This window comes from Meriones unguiculatus, chromosome 6 (genome assembly GCF_030254825.1).
Source record: "Meriones unguiculatus strain TT.TT164.6M chromosome 6, Bangor_MerUng_6.1, whole genome shotgun sequence".
Lineage (NCBI taxonomy): Eukaryota > Metazoa > Chordata > Mammalia > Rodentia > Muridae > Meriones > Meriones unguiculatus.
The window spans coordinates 22165410-22182065 of record NC_083354.1 but is presented as its reverse complement, the minus strand read 5'-3'; the positions used below and the strand labels follow the sequence as shown (position 1 = coordinate 22182065).

The window sequence follows — 16656 nt, the reverse complement described above, 5'->3', positions numbered from 1 at the left end:
ACATAGATGGATACTTAATTCCCTTTTATCTTTTTATTTATTTCATTCCATTTTTTATAATCAAATAGTATTCTAAGGGCTGGTAAGAGCACCTACCTCACATAAGTAAGGCCCTGGATTCGGTCTCTAGACAGAAAACAAGTAAGTCTTTCTATGTGGATATTCTATGTGGTGTGGGTATGTTACACGCTATCTCATCAGCTGATGGGCCTTTTATACTTTGGGGATATGAATGCTGCATATAAGGGTTTATGTGGCTGAAGTTTTCAGGACAGTACAATTTAAATGGAATCTAAGACCTTCATTGGCAGAGGGGAGAAAAGATGGCTAAGCAAATGGACCTGCCCATTCCGTCTCATCTGGGGACTTGGATGGAAATGAGGAGGGCAGACCTCAGACCCTGTCCCAGATCCCTTAGGAGTTGGGAGAGGGATGACGAGAGGACTCTGAGGGTCTTGTCGGTGTCTCCTTTCTCTCGGCCAAGTCTGCATTGTTGTGTCAGGCCAGCAGCTGTTTCAGGGCCGGAAATAGCTTGAGCAGCTGGTATTTTCCCTGGAAATCAGGTGCATTTTTTTTTTCCTGTGTCCTGCCAAAAGCCAAAATTAGTTAAATACACAGAGAGAAATTGGTTAGTCTCAAAGAAAGTCAACAGGAAGCTGGCGGGCCAGAGAAAGAGAGGGAGGTCACACAGTCAGTCAAGGCTAGCAAGCCTTGTGTAAACCCAGCGGAAGCCCGTGCTTTCATCACACTCAGGCAGCGTGGTGGCTTTGCCATAGGAGAGGCTGCAGCTATCTGACTGATCCACCTAATGGATGAGGAAGCCGGGCATCATGTTGAAGGGTTCTTCCATTCAGAGACAGGCGGGAAAGAAGAGCCAAGTTCTCTAGTTTTGCTGTCAGTACAGGGTTAGTAAAAGCTGACCCTTAACCCTTGGTGCTGGGTTTGAGTGCACAGAAGACCTAGGACACAAAAACAAGAAGTTGGCTGTTTTAGTCTCTCCCCCACACCTGGCAAAAGAACATGAAGCCCCACCCTAACCCAATAAGAAAAACACAAAACAACACTTTAATTACTATCTTGCCTTCTTTCTGTTTTGTTCTCCAGCCAGAAAACATTATGTTGTTAGACAAGAATATTCCCATTCCACACATCAAGCTGATTGACTTTGGCCTGGCTCACGAAATAGAAGATGGAGTTGAATTTAAAAACATTTTTGGGACACCGGAATTTGTTGGTGAGTTTTGGGACTGTTTTTCTCTCAGTCTGGTGTTGGGGCTAGGGAGAGTTCAGACCTGAGTTCAAGGCCCAGAATCTCTACTAAGGGAGACACGAGTAGTTGTGCCTGCTTGTAATCCCAGAGCTGGGGAGGCAGAAACAGACAGAAACTGGGTTCACTGGCTAGCCAGCTGAGCCTACTTGGAGCAATAGCCAAGGTTGTCCTCTTGCCTGCATGAATGTGCACACACACCCACACACACTCCACACACACAGAGGAGGGGTGGAATTCTAGGAACAATCCGTCCTCATGTATGGGCTGAAAAAATGATGCTTTGGGATACTTGCTAGAAACAGAAGGGTTGAGAAGGAATTGTCTTGGGAGCCCCTGGGTGAGGAGACAGGCATGGGCTTTGAGGTGCCCACTGGGACACTCTACCACACTGGCCTGGTGTGGCTACAGGCCTCTGTAGAGTTAAACTTGCCCAGAACTGGCTTCACCATTTACTTTTGAAGGAGTTTATTGTGCAGATTTAAAAATCACTTCCCTGTCTTGACTCCCCACACAAATTCCTCTCTCTGAAGTAGCTTCTGATTTCCTGAAATGGCAAGAGCAGTTATCTGCCAGGTGCCAGATCCACCACCTGCCTCTCCTGGGAGCCTGCCTCCGCTCAAGCATTGGAGCTGCCAGCTCAGGCGGGGCCCTGGCCTTGCTCTCTTCCTCTGTTCCTTTCACCCTTTGTTCCAGCCCTCTCTGTCCTACACCCTAGAAATTCCCCCATGGGACCTGGTCCAGAGGTTGGAGGATCATAAGAAAATCCCTCTGCAGAGAGGAAGGAATGAAAGTTGAAAACCAGCCCACCGTTTCTCTTCTGTGGGAATTAGTGTTTCAGAGGTGGAGAGAATGGCCTCTTCAAAAAGCAGCTTAAATTATTTTTTCCATCAGGTACCTTGGTCCAGGCCAAACCTTGTCTCAAAAGAAAAAAGAAAGAAAGAAAGAAAGAAAGAAAGAAAGAAAGAAAGAAAGAAAGAAAGAAGAAAGAAATAAAATACCAGGCAAAATTTAAGAGAACTAGCTAGAACTTTAGGGCTGGAGAGGTGGCTCAGTGGTTAAAAGCGCATACTCTTGCAGATTGAGCATCCAGCACCCACGGCAGATGGCTCACAATCATCTGTAACTCCAGCTCCAGAGGGCCCAAAACCTTCTTCTGGCCTTTGTGGGCACCTCCACTCACATTTTCATACCCCACCCCAACACAGAAACACACATCTGTACAGAATTAGAAATAAAAATAAACCATCAAAAAGAAATTCAGTATGTAGCCACGTGCCACAGCCTGCCTCTCAGTAAGATGCAATGAGATTAATTTCCTCCGGCTGAGGAGATAACAGTGAGTAAGGCACTTGCCACTGCCTGTGTGATCTCAGTTTGAGCCCCCAGAACCCAGTGAAAGCCAGGGGCAGGCTGTGGGTCTGTAATCTCAGAGTTTCTACAGCAGGATGAGATGCAGACAGTGGAATCCCCAGGAGCCGATGGGCCAAGCCAGCCATGCATAGGGTGAACAAGACACACACACACAGAGAGAGAGAGAGAGAGAGAGAGAGAGAGAGAGAGAGAGACAGTAAATTCCTAGAGAAATGATGTGAAATCGATGTCAAGTTGCTGTGTGAAAATGACTTGGGTGTTGGGCATGCTGATACTCACAGTACATCAGTAGTAATCTCAGTAACTGGGAGGTGGAAGCAGGAGGATCTTAGTTCAAGGCCATGATAAGCTACACAGGGAATTTGAGTCCAGCCTGTACTACATAAGTTCCTGTCTGAAAAACAAAATAGATGTTTCTAACTAAGTAATCTGAAACAGGAAGATTGTTGAGTTAGAGGCCAGCATCGGCTGTATAGTGAGACCTTGGCTCTCTTACTTTGAAAAAAAAAAAAAAAATTCTCGGCCAGCTGGTGGTTGAAGCACACTTTTAATCCTAGCACTCAGGAGGCAGAAGCAGGTGTTCTGAGTTCGAGGCCAGCCTAGTCCACAGAGCAAGTTTCAGGACAGCCAAGGCTACACAGAGAAGCCCTGTCCCGAAAAACAACAACAAATATATATATATAATGTACTTTCAAGTTCTGCACTTACCTTATTGTACCAGTCCAATATGAAACTGGAAACTATTCAAGTGATCTCTGAGAGAAGAATGACTGGATGCAGATGGACAGTAACACAGCAGATGTTATACTATTATACAGTGGTGAAAACAAAAGGCCATGGATGAAGCAAGCAAAAGTAATCAAGAGATAGAGTGTCAAATGCATCCTGACACATTTTTGAAAAGCTAGGAAAATAAGTCAAAGTCGGTGTAGGTACGTGCTTGTCAGTCCTACCCTAGAGATGCTTTGGTTTAGATGGTGTTCTGGGTAAAAGCCTCCGTCCTTCCCATGCTCTCCCTCCTGCCTTAACACTTAGCAGAGCGCTGTCCTTCTATTGTGAGGTCCTACCATTATTGCATCCTCTTTGTGACCACATTCTTAAAAGTCTTGGACAAAGCGGGTGTGGAATTGAGCACTGGCTTTCAGGGCCTTGGTGCTCTCTGGGCAGCACGTCATTCTCTTGTCTATTTGACAGACTCCTCTCTCCTACTCTGGACCCTCTCTTGGTCACCCACCTTATCTTTGGCTCAGTTTCTGCTTCCACTAGTGTGTTTAATGGCTTCAAATCTGATGCTTGGCCCACCTTCCTCCCCTTCAGCTGGCTGTCTCCTGGCATGTTTGACATCCCTTCAGGCTTATATTCTTACCTCAGTGACACCCCCCCACCCCCAGAGATGTCCTCAGATGAAGTCACCTGTCTGGCAGGACTCAGAGGAAGATGAAGCCCCTCTCTGCCTTCTTCCCCATTACCACTCTGCAGTGGAACTGTCTGGAGCCTCTGTCCACCAGAGTTCCCACAGCAGGTCATCAGCGGGCCTCCATGTCTTCTTCCTTCTTCCCACATTCCTCTTCCTTTGTTCTATCCTTTTTCCTCCTCCTTGTTCACGAGTGGTTTCTCCCAGATTAGAGGGAACTCATATCTTACCCTGTCCAGGCTACTGTAACCAAACACCTTGACTGGATAGGTTATAAACAGTAGAATCATTGACCACAGTCCTGGTGGTTGAGAGTCTTGGGTGATGGGCTCAGCGGGCCTGGTGTCTGGGGAGAGGCCTTTTCACATATATCCCAGTGTCTTCCTCTGCTGTCACATGGAAGGAGAGAACACGATCCCTTGGGCCTGACTTTCTTCCTGAAGGTTCTACTCTCATGAACTAATCATCTGATCCAGATCACCTACATCCAGATCATTCCTTCTGCTGTTCCAATACTCCTTCCTCCCTACTGGAGAGTCAGGATGGAGACATCTGGCATAAAATAGTTTAGCATTCCCTAGAACCGTCTCCTCTCATCTCTAGCCCGTCTTGACTCCCAAACATGACTTCTTTCAGCTCCAGAAATCGTGAACTATGAGCCACTGGGACTGGAGGCCGACATGTGGTAAGTGGTGGCCTGGCCCCCTTTCAGGTGGCACGCCCTTGCTTGAGCCCTTCCCTCACACTCACATTTCTTAATGTCCTAGTCTGCAATGCAAAAGGAACTAGACGTGCCGCTGGGAGACAGTGAGGCTGGGATCTGTGACCAGTTAGAGCTTGGTCAGCAGGGGAGGGGCTGAGGCAAGTGCGAGCTTATCTGGACCTGCCTCAGCTGGTCTGGATGATGGTAAATTGAGCTCCATTGGCCAACCCATCAAGCGTTCCACAAGAGCATCCTGTGTCCTAGGCATGTGCTGGCCTAGCGGCACTGCCATGATCAGTTCTTTGCACATTTTATTTGAACACTGCTCTGCAGTTAGCCCAGCTCGTGACTTGGCTAAGACCCTGCCAGCAGTCCTGGGAGGTTGTCCTAATCATTTATTGCTCTCATTTTATAAGGAGAGTGGGTTCAGAGTTTGAGGGACATGCCCCCATGACAAAGTCTGCAAATAACACAAGTCAGATCTTGAATTTGGGTCCGTGACCCAATGGGAAGAAAGTGAGGATTCTAAATGCATCCCTGTCTGTTGCAGAATGAGGTTGGGGTGGGGAGCTTGAAAGGGCATTCAGGGGCCAGCTTGGGAAGCAAGTGCCTTTTTATCCCTGTGTGGTGACCCTTTTGGGGGTTTGAGATTGGAACCACACAGCTCTGACACCACTCTCCTTTGCAGGAGCATCGGCGTCATCACCTACATCCTGTGAGTATCTCCAGCCTTGGGCTGCAGCCCTGCTTAGCTCAGGAGGAGTGAGAGAGGGCAGGGAGACAGCACTAGCTGTATCAGGTCCACACAGAACCTCAGGGAGAGTGCTCTGACCTCTACTTCATACACTTGAGCAGAGTTAGGAGTCTGGAAGAGCAGCCCTCCCAGGCTGTGTACACAGCCCACGGCTAAATTTCTCTGTGGCAAGCTAGGGCTGCTCTGCTCAGCTTTCCACACTTGCTTTACCAGAAGACTCCTTGTGACAGCCCTGAAGGTGCTTGCACCTGTGCTCTTTCTTCTCGTCTCATCCCCAGGCCTTTTTGATTCCCTCTCACACTCTCTTTCCTTCTCCTTTTCCTGCATAGGTGTGTGTGTGTGTGTGTGTGTGTGTGTGTGTGTGTGTGTGTGTGTGTGGAATAGGCCTCATGTGGGGCAGAATACCAGTACTGTCTCTTTTCGTTTGTGTGGTCACAGACAGGTATTTAACCTTTGGATTTGTTTTCTTATCAGAGAAATAGGAATCACAGACTTCCTGCCACAGGAAGTAGGGCAGGAATAAGCCATGTTGTACAAGCTTCCTAGGCCCTGTTTGGCTCATGGGGCAGGGTAGACTCAGTCCCTTAGCGCTTCCCAGACGTTGCCCTCTCATTGTCCACATGGAGAATGCCATGTTCAGAGCATTTTCAGAGTGAGAGCCAAGGCCAGCTGAGGGGTTGTTAGCAGCACAGACCGGGAGTTCCGTCCAGCTGCGCTGTGATTCCTCCAGCGGCCGCTGAGGCCTTCAGCCCTGGCTGCACAGTAGATTTCTTAATATGGGCCTCAGCCCGGCCCCACCCTGCATCCATTAAATTAGGCCCACTAGGGTGGGGCCATGCCTCTGCCTCTTAAATAACCCAGCTGCATCTAGTGTAAAGCCAAGGCCAAGGTCCATTCCAGAGTCAGAGAAATTTGTCTTATATTCTTAAATCTTGTGGGTTTTTTTTTTTTTTAATTCCAGTTTTCACGTTGAACTCTTAAGGAATTCTACAGCATACAGTCTTCTTCTGGCTCTTGACCTTGAGGAGATTTATTTTATTTTGTATTGTTTTGTTTTGTTTGACTTGTAGCCCTGGCTTGTTTATTTTTGTGGCACTAGATATTGAACCTAGAGAAACTGCACACAGCTAGGCAAATGTGCTGCCACTGGATTCTATCACTGGAACCGCTTAATTATTATTATATTTTGCGATAGAGACTCACCAATTTCTCCAAGCTTATATTTGTGACATTCCTGCCTCAGCTTCCCCAGGAGCAGGGATTATAGGCCTGGCATAAGCACGCTTGGCTGACAAAGCTTCATTGAAAATGTATTCTATAACCTGTTTGATAGTCCTAGTGCTAGCACTCAGGAGACGGAGGCAGCCTGGTCTACCTTGACCAGGACAGCCAGGGCTGCACAGAGAAACCCTGTCTTGAAAAACAAAATGAAACAAAACAACAACAACAAAAAATCCCAAACAAACAAACAAAAGAAAGAAAGAAAACTTGTTCTATCAGAAGCACCATGCCAGGCACTCGGGATACTGACGTGGATGAGAGTCAGATGTGCTTGTCTGTGTCTGAGGAAGGCACATCACACAGCTGGTACCACCCTGTGGGGGCATGGTTACACTGGAGGTTCGAACACACTTCTGTGGAACACAGAGGGGGAGATTGGAATTGCAGGAGATGGGTAGGTAGATAGACAAACAGACAGCTAGATAGATATGTTTGAACTAGGAGATACAGAATGAAATCAACTCCCCAGATAGGAAAGAAGAGGTAGGTAGGGACATAGCACACACGATAGAGACCATCTTCTGGTCTCATGGAAATGGTGGATTTGGGACTCTAGAGGGATATTGTGTTTTATCAATAACAGAAATAATGACTATTAATTGTAGAAAAACTAGTATGGATCAGGGTTATACAAGGCATTTTTGTCTATTTCTTGTAGTGCTCAGGATTGACCCCAAAGACCTTGTATATGCTAGGCAAGTGCTCTACCCCTGAGATACAGCCACATTCATTGATTTTGGGGGGAGGGGCCGGAGCTGTCATAGAACTCTATACAGACCACAGTAGTTTCAGATTCATAGAGTCTTCCTCTGCCTCTACTTCCAAGTGTTGGGATTAAAGGTGTGCACTGTCATGGCCAGTTTCCCCCTGATCTTTTATGACAGACTCCCTGTAGGTAGCTCATGCTGGCCTCTTCCTCCTGCCTCTGTCTCCCAAGTGCTGGGATAATCGGCATCCATGATCATGCCTAGCTGCCCAACGTGTTTTACATACATTGGTTTTTCATGACGATCACATGAAGTATTATTGACTTCATTTTAAGGGAGGAGATAGCGTCTCAGAAAGGTGGGGAACCTTCCTCAGTTTACACAGTTGATGAGCAGCGGAGGTGGATTCAAACTCAAAGCGTCAGAGTTTTCCTTGCTGTCCCCCAGGCCGAGAGGGACGGGAATGAAAGCTATCTGGTAAATAGAAACAGCGAGGGTCTCAGCTAAGTGGGAATGTGACGAGGGACCAGAAACAGAGTCCAAAGTGACTGCTCTTTATAGCCTGTGGCTAGTCACGGTAGGCATGTGTAGATGGAGGTCGTGCACATCGAGGGCGCATCTGGGTGGCGGTACCCAGTGCTCAATGAAGATCCGGTGCTTCAGGCCGTCATTGTGTGGTACAACCTTGCCACATCCTACACCTTCTGTGCCTCTCAAGCTGTGCTCACGTTGCTCCCTCACTCCTGGAGTTCTTCCTAGAGCTGCTCTAACTGCTGACAGCCTTCAAGATGGAGTCAGTGCAAGCTTCAGCCGCCCCATGGACCTGCGCCCCCCTCCCTCCCTGTCCCCGTGCTCTTCCCTGTCTGGCCCCTTACTGTATTTCGCTTTGTTCTGCCAGGGACTGTTTCTCTTCTTTTAGCATCTGAGTGCGCTAAACGCAGACTCCCTGTGTCAGGTACTCAGTCGGAGGTTTAGAAAGTGAACCAAATTGGACTGCACTGAGAGTCTGTTGTGTGGTTGCCTGGAGAGAACAGGCTGAGGTTCCCCAAGGCCTTTCCTCCTGTTCCATCTCCTCTCCCCCAGTTACCTGTTCCTTTCTCTGTTGTGCCCAGACTAAGTGGAGCGTCCCCCTTCCTGGGAGACACAAAGCAAGAAACACTGGCAAACATCACCGCTGTGAGTTACGACTTTGATGAGGAATTCTTCAGCCAGACAAGCGACCTGGCCAAGGACTTCATTCGGAAGCTTCTTGTGAAAGAGACCCGGTAAGAAGACAGAGAAAGGCTGGTTTCTCAGGTGCTCATTCTTTCCTCTGCCTTCACAAGACATGCCAGGCTGCTCTCATGTTGCTGTCTGTGTCATGTAGTCCCATCTGGTCAGGAGCTGAGAAGCCTCACCGGCCATGACTTGGCATTCATCCTGTCTTTTTTCCCCCTTCATCTCCTGTCAGAATACAAATGACTGCGTCTACATGAGCATGTACATTTACGTGCGTGCTTGCATTTGTATTGGCAAACAAGGGGTTACCGTGTGCAGTCTTCCCTATACAAATGCAGGACTCTGACCTGAGAGGTAAACGATGAGCATTTTGTTCAAGTTGAGAGTGCAGGCAGACGGGCCCAGAGAGCTCAGAAGAGTGGGAGAGACGAGACATACCAGTCCTGCCTCTGCTTCAGGTCCTAGGCTGAGCCGTGAGGCTGGGATGGGCAAGAAACTGTGTAGTGAGCTATGACCTGTGTGAGCATCAGAGAAGGGCCTGGATGGGCAGGGGACAGGTCCAGAGACAATAGAGAGTGGTTTTCACAGACTTCAGAGAGAACCAGAGTGGGGTCCTATGGCATGCCGAAGCCCTGATTTCCCTACTTAGGGCAGTGCTGGGGTTGGAGTTCCTGCCTGTATGTAGAGCAATAAAGGGACGAGGGGAGACCTGGGAGGCAAACACCAAAATAGACCCCAGAGATCTGTTCCTGAAGAACTGGCTTTCAGCGAAGTCCGGGAGCTTGCTAGAGGGATGGCAGTTAAGCCCTTCATTGTTGGAACTGAAGCTGAGGGCTGGGGTAGTGAGCTTTCTCTGCTGAGGCTTATTCCTGGATCACTTTTCCAAGAGTATTGGAAATGCAGCCAGTTTTCAGCCATCTCTGCATCTGTATGCTTTGGCGTCAGGGCCAAAGAATGTCCAAAAGATGAGACACTGACTGCTCTCCCAGCAAGTGTCCTCATGGAGTATCTCTGTTTGCTCATCCTCACCGCAGGAAACGGCTTACCATCCAAGAAGCGCTCAGACATCCCTGGATCACGGTAAGGGCATGGTAATGAGTTCCAGTGAGCAGGAGGCCCCTCTTCTGCCACCAGAGCTGGCTGTGGCAGTCTGATGCAAACAGCTGTTAAGTGGCCTTTGCTTGATCTCGGGCACAGGTCAAGGGTCCCCAAAGGGCCTATGCTTGTTCAAACAGGGCTATGCCGGCTCTGTGCTAGAGTGCTTGCCTCGCTTGCATGAGGCTATGAGTCCTACCCAGAGTGCCACAAAAGCACAAAAGCAAACATAAATAAATAAAATTGGTTATGCTGCCTTAAGGTTGTATTTTGTGGGTTCAGAGAGCCAGTGAAACCATCGTGGACCTCAGTGAAGACACTTTTTCTTTGGAGCCCGTCTTATAAAATGTTCTTTATTGGGGTCATGTCTCTTCACTTTTCAATGAAAAAATTGGGTTATAGACAGATCTCTCGCCACTAGAACCTTGACTCTGTAATCAGGTATATTTCTTTTCCTGGCTTCTAGGCTCTCACTAAAGGATGAAGTATGAGTCAGTCATGTAGCTTCCGTAGGCACTGTGTCACCTCAGGAATTGGATCCTGAGACAGAGACCTGCCAGGGAAGAGAAGCCAAGCCTCTGTTAGCACAGTCCTGTTCCTTATTGGGGGGTTAAGGCAGAAAGTGAATCCAGCTCTGCTGGCAGTGAAAGGCCACTGGTTTTCAGAGTCTTAGAGTCTGGTGCGACACGCATTGGGAGTGACGGTGGGACTCAGAGCAAGGCTTCAGCCCTGGTTCTATGGGATGGCCCCCTGAACACTACCTCTTGAGCTCCAGATTACCTTCCTTGCTCACTGAGGAGGCCCACTGGGGTGATCTAAGTGTAGACAAGAAGCACAGAAGCAGAGATAAGTTCAAGTTCATTCAGGCCTTGGAGGATGGGGAAGGGCAATAATCTTCCAGGTTTTGATGTGTCCAGATTGCAAAGCTAGAGAGCCTCTTGGGCTCCTTTCTGCTGAGAATGCTGGGTTTTGCCAAGGCTGCAGGTGTCCTGAAAGGCAGATACCCTCAGCTTTCCTTTGCCTGCCACAGCCTGCATGTTTCAGCCCTTGAGTGGATGTTGGCCGAGCCCTGCTTGTCTGTGTGAGCTACTGTTACATTCTCTGTGTGTGCTGACCCTCCCTAGTGGCCATAGAACCCTCTGCCCCGGAGTGAGCATGCAGGTGGTACCCCCACATTCCCTAATGTTTCTTACGGTCTTGTGTGTTGTGGGTGTGTTTGGGGGGAGCTGCTAGCCTCGCCCTGGCTCTCTCTACCATGTCTTGACACGAGCAGCGAATGCCAAAGAGGCCATGTGTCTGCCTTCCGCCTGCAGCTTGGACTGCCCTGTGGAGCGCACATTATGTTAATATTCTGGTTCTTCTGTCCGAACACCTACCAGTCAAAAGGAGAAGCCAGAGCCCCCGAGCAGTGGAAGACACAGCCTGCCCAGCTCAAGACCAAACGCCTGAGAGAGTATACCCTCAAATGCCACTCAAGCATGCCCCGCAACAACACTTATGTCAATTTTGAGCGTTTTGCCCATGTGGTAGAGGATGTGGCTCGGGTGGACAAGGGATGCCGTGCCCTAGCAGGAGCTCATGATACCCTGCAGGATGATGTGGAGTCCTTGGTCTCAATCTACAATGAGAAGGAGGCCTGGTACCGGGAAATGAACGAGAATGCCCGCCATAACCTGTCCCAACTCAAGTATGAGTTCCGAAAAGTGGAATCCCTGAAGAAGCTCCTGAGAGAAGACATCCGGGCCACAGGGGCCAGCCTGGGAGGTGTGGCCAAGAAGCTAGACCACCTGCAGGTGCAGTTTGAGACTCTGAGGCAGGAGCTCTCAGCAGATCTCCAGTGGATGCAGGAACTTGTGGGCAGCTTCCAGCTGGAGAGTGGCAACACAGATGGCCACAGCCTGGGCTCCATGTTCCACGGGGACACCAGCGAGTCCCTGTCAGAGCTGCTCAACAGATCACACATGGAGGGACTCCTGGCTGGCGTGAAGCTCTGAACGCCAGGATCTAGTGCGTTACCAATGCTTTGTAGAAGTGGGATGTCTTCCCCGCTCCTGGGGCGTCCAGCTGGGTATATCCTGCAGGAGTGTGTATGTAGCCTTCCACTCTTTAGACTTCCCCAGCCACTGGGGTGCTAGTTAGCAACTTCCCCTGCACCTCCCTTACCAGCCTGGTTTTCTGAGAAGGCGCTGGCCAAGCAGCTAAGTTGAGGAAACAATGAGAAAGTGTATCCCCTCAGTGTGCTCTTCTCTGGGGGTGACTGCGGCCCCCAGGAGATACTCCATAAGTGGGTAATGATGATGGATGGGCTCACCTCTCACATTCCATCTGCATGCCGTATGCGTGAAGATCTTGGGTAATGATTGACATAACTAAGAATAACTTGCCCAGCAGGGTACTTTCCTGCTACAGAGTCAGGGCTTTAAAATACACAGAGAAAATACTAGCTTTCTTCTGAATTGTCTTCTGACTCATCAAGTCTTTGTGCCTGTGACATTGCTGGGTCCTTAAAGAACTCTGTGAGATAAGGGCCTGGGCTGTAGCTCAGTTTCTAGAGTGCTTGCCTAGCTTCCACAGAGCCCTGGGCCTGATGCCCGGCACAGCAGAAACTGGGCTGTGGAGCACACCTCTGTCCCTGGTACTTAGGAAGAGTCAGAAGGGTGGGGGCTCGGTTAAAGACCAGCCTGGGGTATACAGGACCTGTCTCGGATGGGGCTGGGCTCTGTGAGCTGAGAAGTGAATGACAGTATTACTATTCACTTCCCTGTAACCAACGAAGAAATTGATAGAGGAGAATGACACAGGATCTTTCTTAGCCAGTTGCAAACCCAGGGTGCCCATATTTGAGGTGAGGTGGGTAGAAGAAGTTCAGTGAGGCTTAGTTGTAAGATGTCCACCTCAGTATTAAACTTCAGGTCCCAGAGGCTAAGGGTCCAACTCTACACTGAGGATGAAGACAAGAGGCACATAGCACGGAGGTATTTACTCTTGTATACTAGGCCAGTGCACACTGAGGTCGGGGAAATCCCAGAGAGCACTGGGAAGCATAAGGCTCATTGGGCTCTTCTAGCTCCAAAGCTTTGAGCAGCATGAGGATTTTGTGATGTCATTTCCCTTTCCTAGGAGGAAGGCCAATCAATTCATCCATGCAGATAGCACATAGAGTATAGTCTCTGGACCTCACATGATGCTAGAAGCTTGGGACTGGGGGCAAACTGTATCGTTTTAAGTACCTCACAAAACATCCATCAGATATTTGTATTAAATATTATTCCCAGGTTAGAGAGAAAGTGAAGTAAGTATGTGATGTCACCTGTGTCACATTGGAGCCTTCTGGTGGGTCTGCCGCTCTTTCTGATTCCCCTAACTGCTTGGACTTTAGGAACTTACTCTCTGCTTGAGGAGGCGGGTGGTACCCAAGTTCATCCATTCATTCAGATGTTAGGTAGCAGGCACCTGCCAGTTTCCAAACAGTTGACTTGAGCCTAGGGATGCGGTGTTAAGTAATATTAAGCCGGGTTTCTGATTCCTCTGAGTTCTCAGTTGAGCGACAGATTCCAGCATTAATCAAGAGTTCTACAACTCTAGAACTCCAGCTGGTTCCTAAGCTATGAAAGAGAACTAGGCGGTACTGTAAGGCCTGCAGAGAAAGAGGGAGAGAGACAGAGGGAGAAAATGAAGGAGGGAGGGAGAGAGGGAGGAGGAAACCGTGTGTGGAGGACACTGGGGCTGTGGGCAGCTAAGCATATCAGGGAGAGAGGTTTCCCCCATGGCACCATCAAGCAGCGTTCTATGATGAGAGGGGAATGGTAGGAAAACTAAGGGAGAGAGACTGGGAGTGTGTATAGTGTAGAGGGGACAGAGGAAGAACGGAAGCAGCGGGGCTTTGGCGTGTTGAGGAGTTCTGCCTTTATTCACAGGATCACCAGAAGCCACTAATTGGTTCTGTGCTGGTGTTGAAAGAGAAATTCTCAGCAGGCAGCACAGACTAGATTTTAACCTAATAAAGTCAATCTTTAGAATCCCATCCTTTTCTTAATTAGCAAGCTGGGTCATTTAGAGTATCACATATAATAACTGTAATGGGAATAATAATAACTATTTTAACCAAATATTTAAAAAAAACCCACAATCTTATGATGCATGACTATTTTATGGACAATTAAGAAAGGAAAATATCCGTGATAGGCAGTCTCTTGGGAGATAGCACGCAGTGAGAGGGTGAAGGAGAGACAGTGCCACCGCGCAGAAGAGAGAGCGGAAAACACCTGGCTCAACTCCGACCCTAGGCCGAGATGAAACACTCGGAGCAGGAGGCCTGGCTACATGTGCAGCTGTGCTCTTTGGGTTCGGACTACATCAGCGTGAGTCGGAAGAAACTCAAGCAGGGACTGCCACGCCCCACAGTCAGACCCCACCTGTTTCACCAAAGCTGTATAGTCTTCCAGATGACCTGCCTCACCCCAGGCCCGCATCCAGTAATGAGATGCCACATTGATTGGGAGATACCGCTGGTGTCCGAGGTCTCACATCACACATCCTGGAATCAAGGAAAGACCGCAGAACCCTGTGCCTTACCCTAAAGACAAACGGCTCTACAACTGTGTCAAAGTCCTGTGTTCCCTGTCACACAGCGATGTCACATACTTGTTCAGTACAAGACACTACAAGTATTAAAGGTCCTTTTGGTTGCACCAGCAGACCTGGACCATCAAACGCCAGGTTTCCTAAGAAGATGAACGCTGTGCATGCAAAGGTGCCGGAGGATGAACATTCTTTGAAGGCCAAAGTAAATGCAAGATTTGAGTGATGGTGATGGTTTGATATGGGAGGATGGGAAAGGGCGGGAGAGCTGATTGGCTTGAGTCTGTGGAATCAGCTACTCTGTTCATGCTGAGGATGCTCTCCCTGTAGAGCAGTTTTTGGGGCTTATCCAAGCTCACGTAGCTGGTCAGCCTCTCTGCGGCCTCAGTGCTCTAAGTGGTTTCCTTCCCCGTAGTGAAAACGTCCTCTGTGTTCCTGGCCAGTCCCCTAGATGTTTTATAACGAGACTCTTAACTGGACAAAGACAAAGTGAGCTGAGGAAAGCACCCCAAGACTTTCAAGAAGCTTAGAAAAGACTGTGTGAGCCTCCTCTGTTACCCGCCACACAGACTCCCTTCCACTAAGGTATCCCCAACCTGACCTTAGGGGTGTCAGAGGAGGCCGGTGAATTGAATGCGGCCAGTGGACCTGTTTGCTCCTTACAGGCTCATGGCTGGGGTTTTATTTGTTGGGGGGCGGGGAGTGTGTTGGGTTTCGTTTCTTTGTTTTGAGACAGAGTTTCTCTTTGTAGCCTGGGCTGTCCTAGAACTCACTCTGTAGATCAGGATGACCTCTAATTTAGAGATCTACCTGCCTCTTCGTCCAGAGTGCTGGGATTAAAGGTGTGTGCCGCCATGCCCAGCTCCTTTACCTTGTTTTTTGAGATAGGGTCTCTCATTGGGACCTCTTAGAACAGGCTGGCTGGCCACTGAGCCCCAGGGATCAGTTTCTTTCGGCCTCCAAAGCACCAGGAATACAAGTACACACCTGGCTTTTTACATAGGGATCAGATGCAGGTCCTCTAGCTTATGCAATAAGCGCTTTGCTGAGCAGGGCATCTCCCCAATCCTCATGGAGGATTTTTAATTTACCAGATTATAAATTAAAGATTGGCTTCATGCTCAGTTCAGACACCATCTAGGTTGTCACGAGGTTAGGGAGAGTGAGTAACATATGTCCCAAAAGCATGCCAAGGAGGCTGGGAGGTGGGTCCTCGGGCAGGCGGCTATCCTATCCTGTGGCAGATACAACTATGTCTGCCTGGGTATGTCAGGAAGGGCAGCCATACTTGGTAGTGAATGGTTTTGCAGACTCTGAAGGCTGATAAGAAAGGGTTGGAGCAGAGCAGAGCAGAGCAGAGTGATCGTGGCAGGAAGAACCAGAGATTCCTCCCCAGCTTCTCCTTCTGCAGGTCGCAACGACAACGGTAGCTTTCCTCCTCACAGCCCACTTAGAGGTGGCTTTTCCCAGATATCACCCCCTTCTAGAAATGTCTGTGAAATAAATGGCTTTTCTCCTTTGTGAAATTCTTGCTTGTGGAGAAGGTTGTTGGCCCTGGAGAGAGAACTATCAGTGGGCACACGGGAGAGGTCAGTTCAGTTGAACAAACACCCATTGTGCTCTGATTCCAGTGGGAGGTGATAGATAGATAAGGACTTGGCCACCCTTGAATAAGAGCTGCAGTAAACTTATCATGGTTGACAGGGAGAGAGATTTTCTTTAGTGATGGAACCACTAAGCCCATCGAGGTTCCTGTAAACAACCCTCGTGAAGCTCATCGGGACACAGACACACACGTGAGAGGCACTAGTTAGAAAGAGAATGAGAATTAGAGAGTGGAGGAGTGATGAAAAAGATTAATGGGGCGTATGTGTGTGTGTATGAATCTGATTGAAATACATTATGTACATGTATGAAAATGTCATAGTTAAACCAAATATAATATGTGCTAATAACATTTTAAAAATTACCTCAAAGTGGAAAAAAAAAATCAGTATCAGGCTGACAGGAGCCAGTCAACTGGGAGATGGGAAAGGCTTGGTCAGCAGTCAGTTAGAGCAGTAGTTCTCAAGGTCCTATTGCTGTGTCCGTTTAATCCAGCTCCTCATGTTATGGTGACCCCCCCAATCATGAAATTATTTTTGCTGCTATGTCAAAACTGTATTTTTGCTACTGTTAGGAATCATAATGTAAATATCTGTGCTTTCTGATGGTCTCAGGTGACCTCTGGGAAAGGGTCATGACCCACAGTTGAGAACCGCT

General features: G+C 48.6%; 1 protein-coding gene across 5 annotated transcripts in view; it reads left to right on the top strand.

The window, feature by feature from the left end:
• The window catches only part of Dapk2 (death associated protein kinase 2), a 111606-nt gene that overhangs the window by 86818 nt on the left and 8132 nt on the right, over window positions 1-16656 (top strand). For 3 of the 5 annotated variants that reach the window (XM_060384862.1, XM_021644228.2, XM_060384863.1), the window contains 6 exons: window positions 1105-1234; window positions 4692-4740; window positions 5447-5473; window positions 8613-8765; window positions 9753-9798; window positions 11193-16458. In XM_060384862.1, the coding sequence (XP_060240845.1) occupies window positions 1105-1234; window positions 4692-4740; window positions 5447-5473; window positions 8613-8765; window positions 9753-9798; window positions 11193-11807 (1020 nt within the window). In that variant the 3' untranslated portion in view covers window positions 11808-16458. Of the gene's footprint in view, window positions 1-1104; window positions 1235-4691; window positions 4741-5446; window positions 5474-8612; window positions 8766-9752; window positions 9799-11192; window positions 16459-16656 lie in introns of those variants that run through there. The other 2 variants (XM_021644229.2, XM_060384864.1) reach the window with 2 other exon arrangements.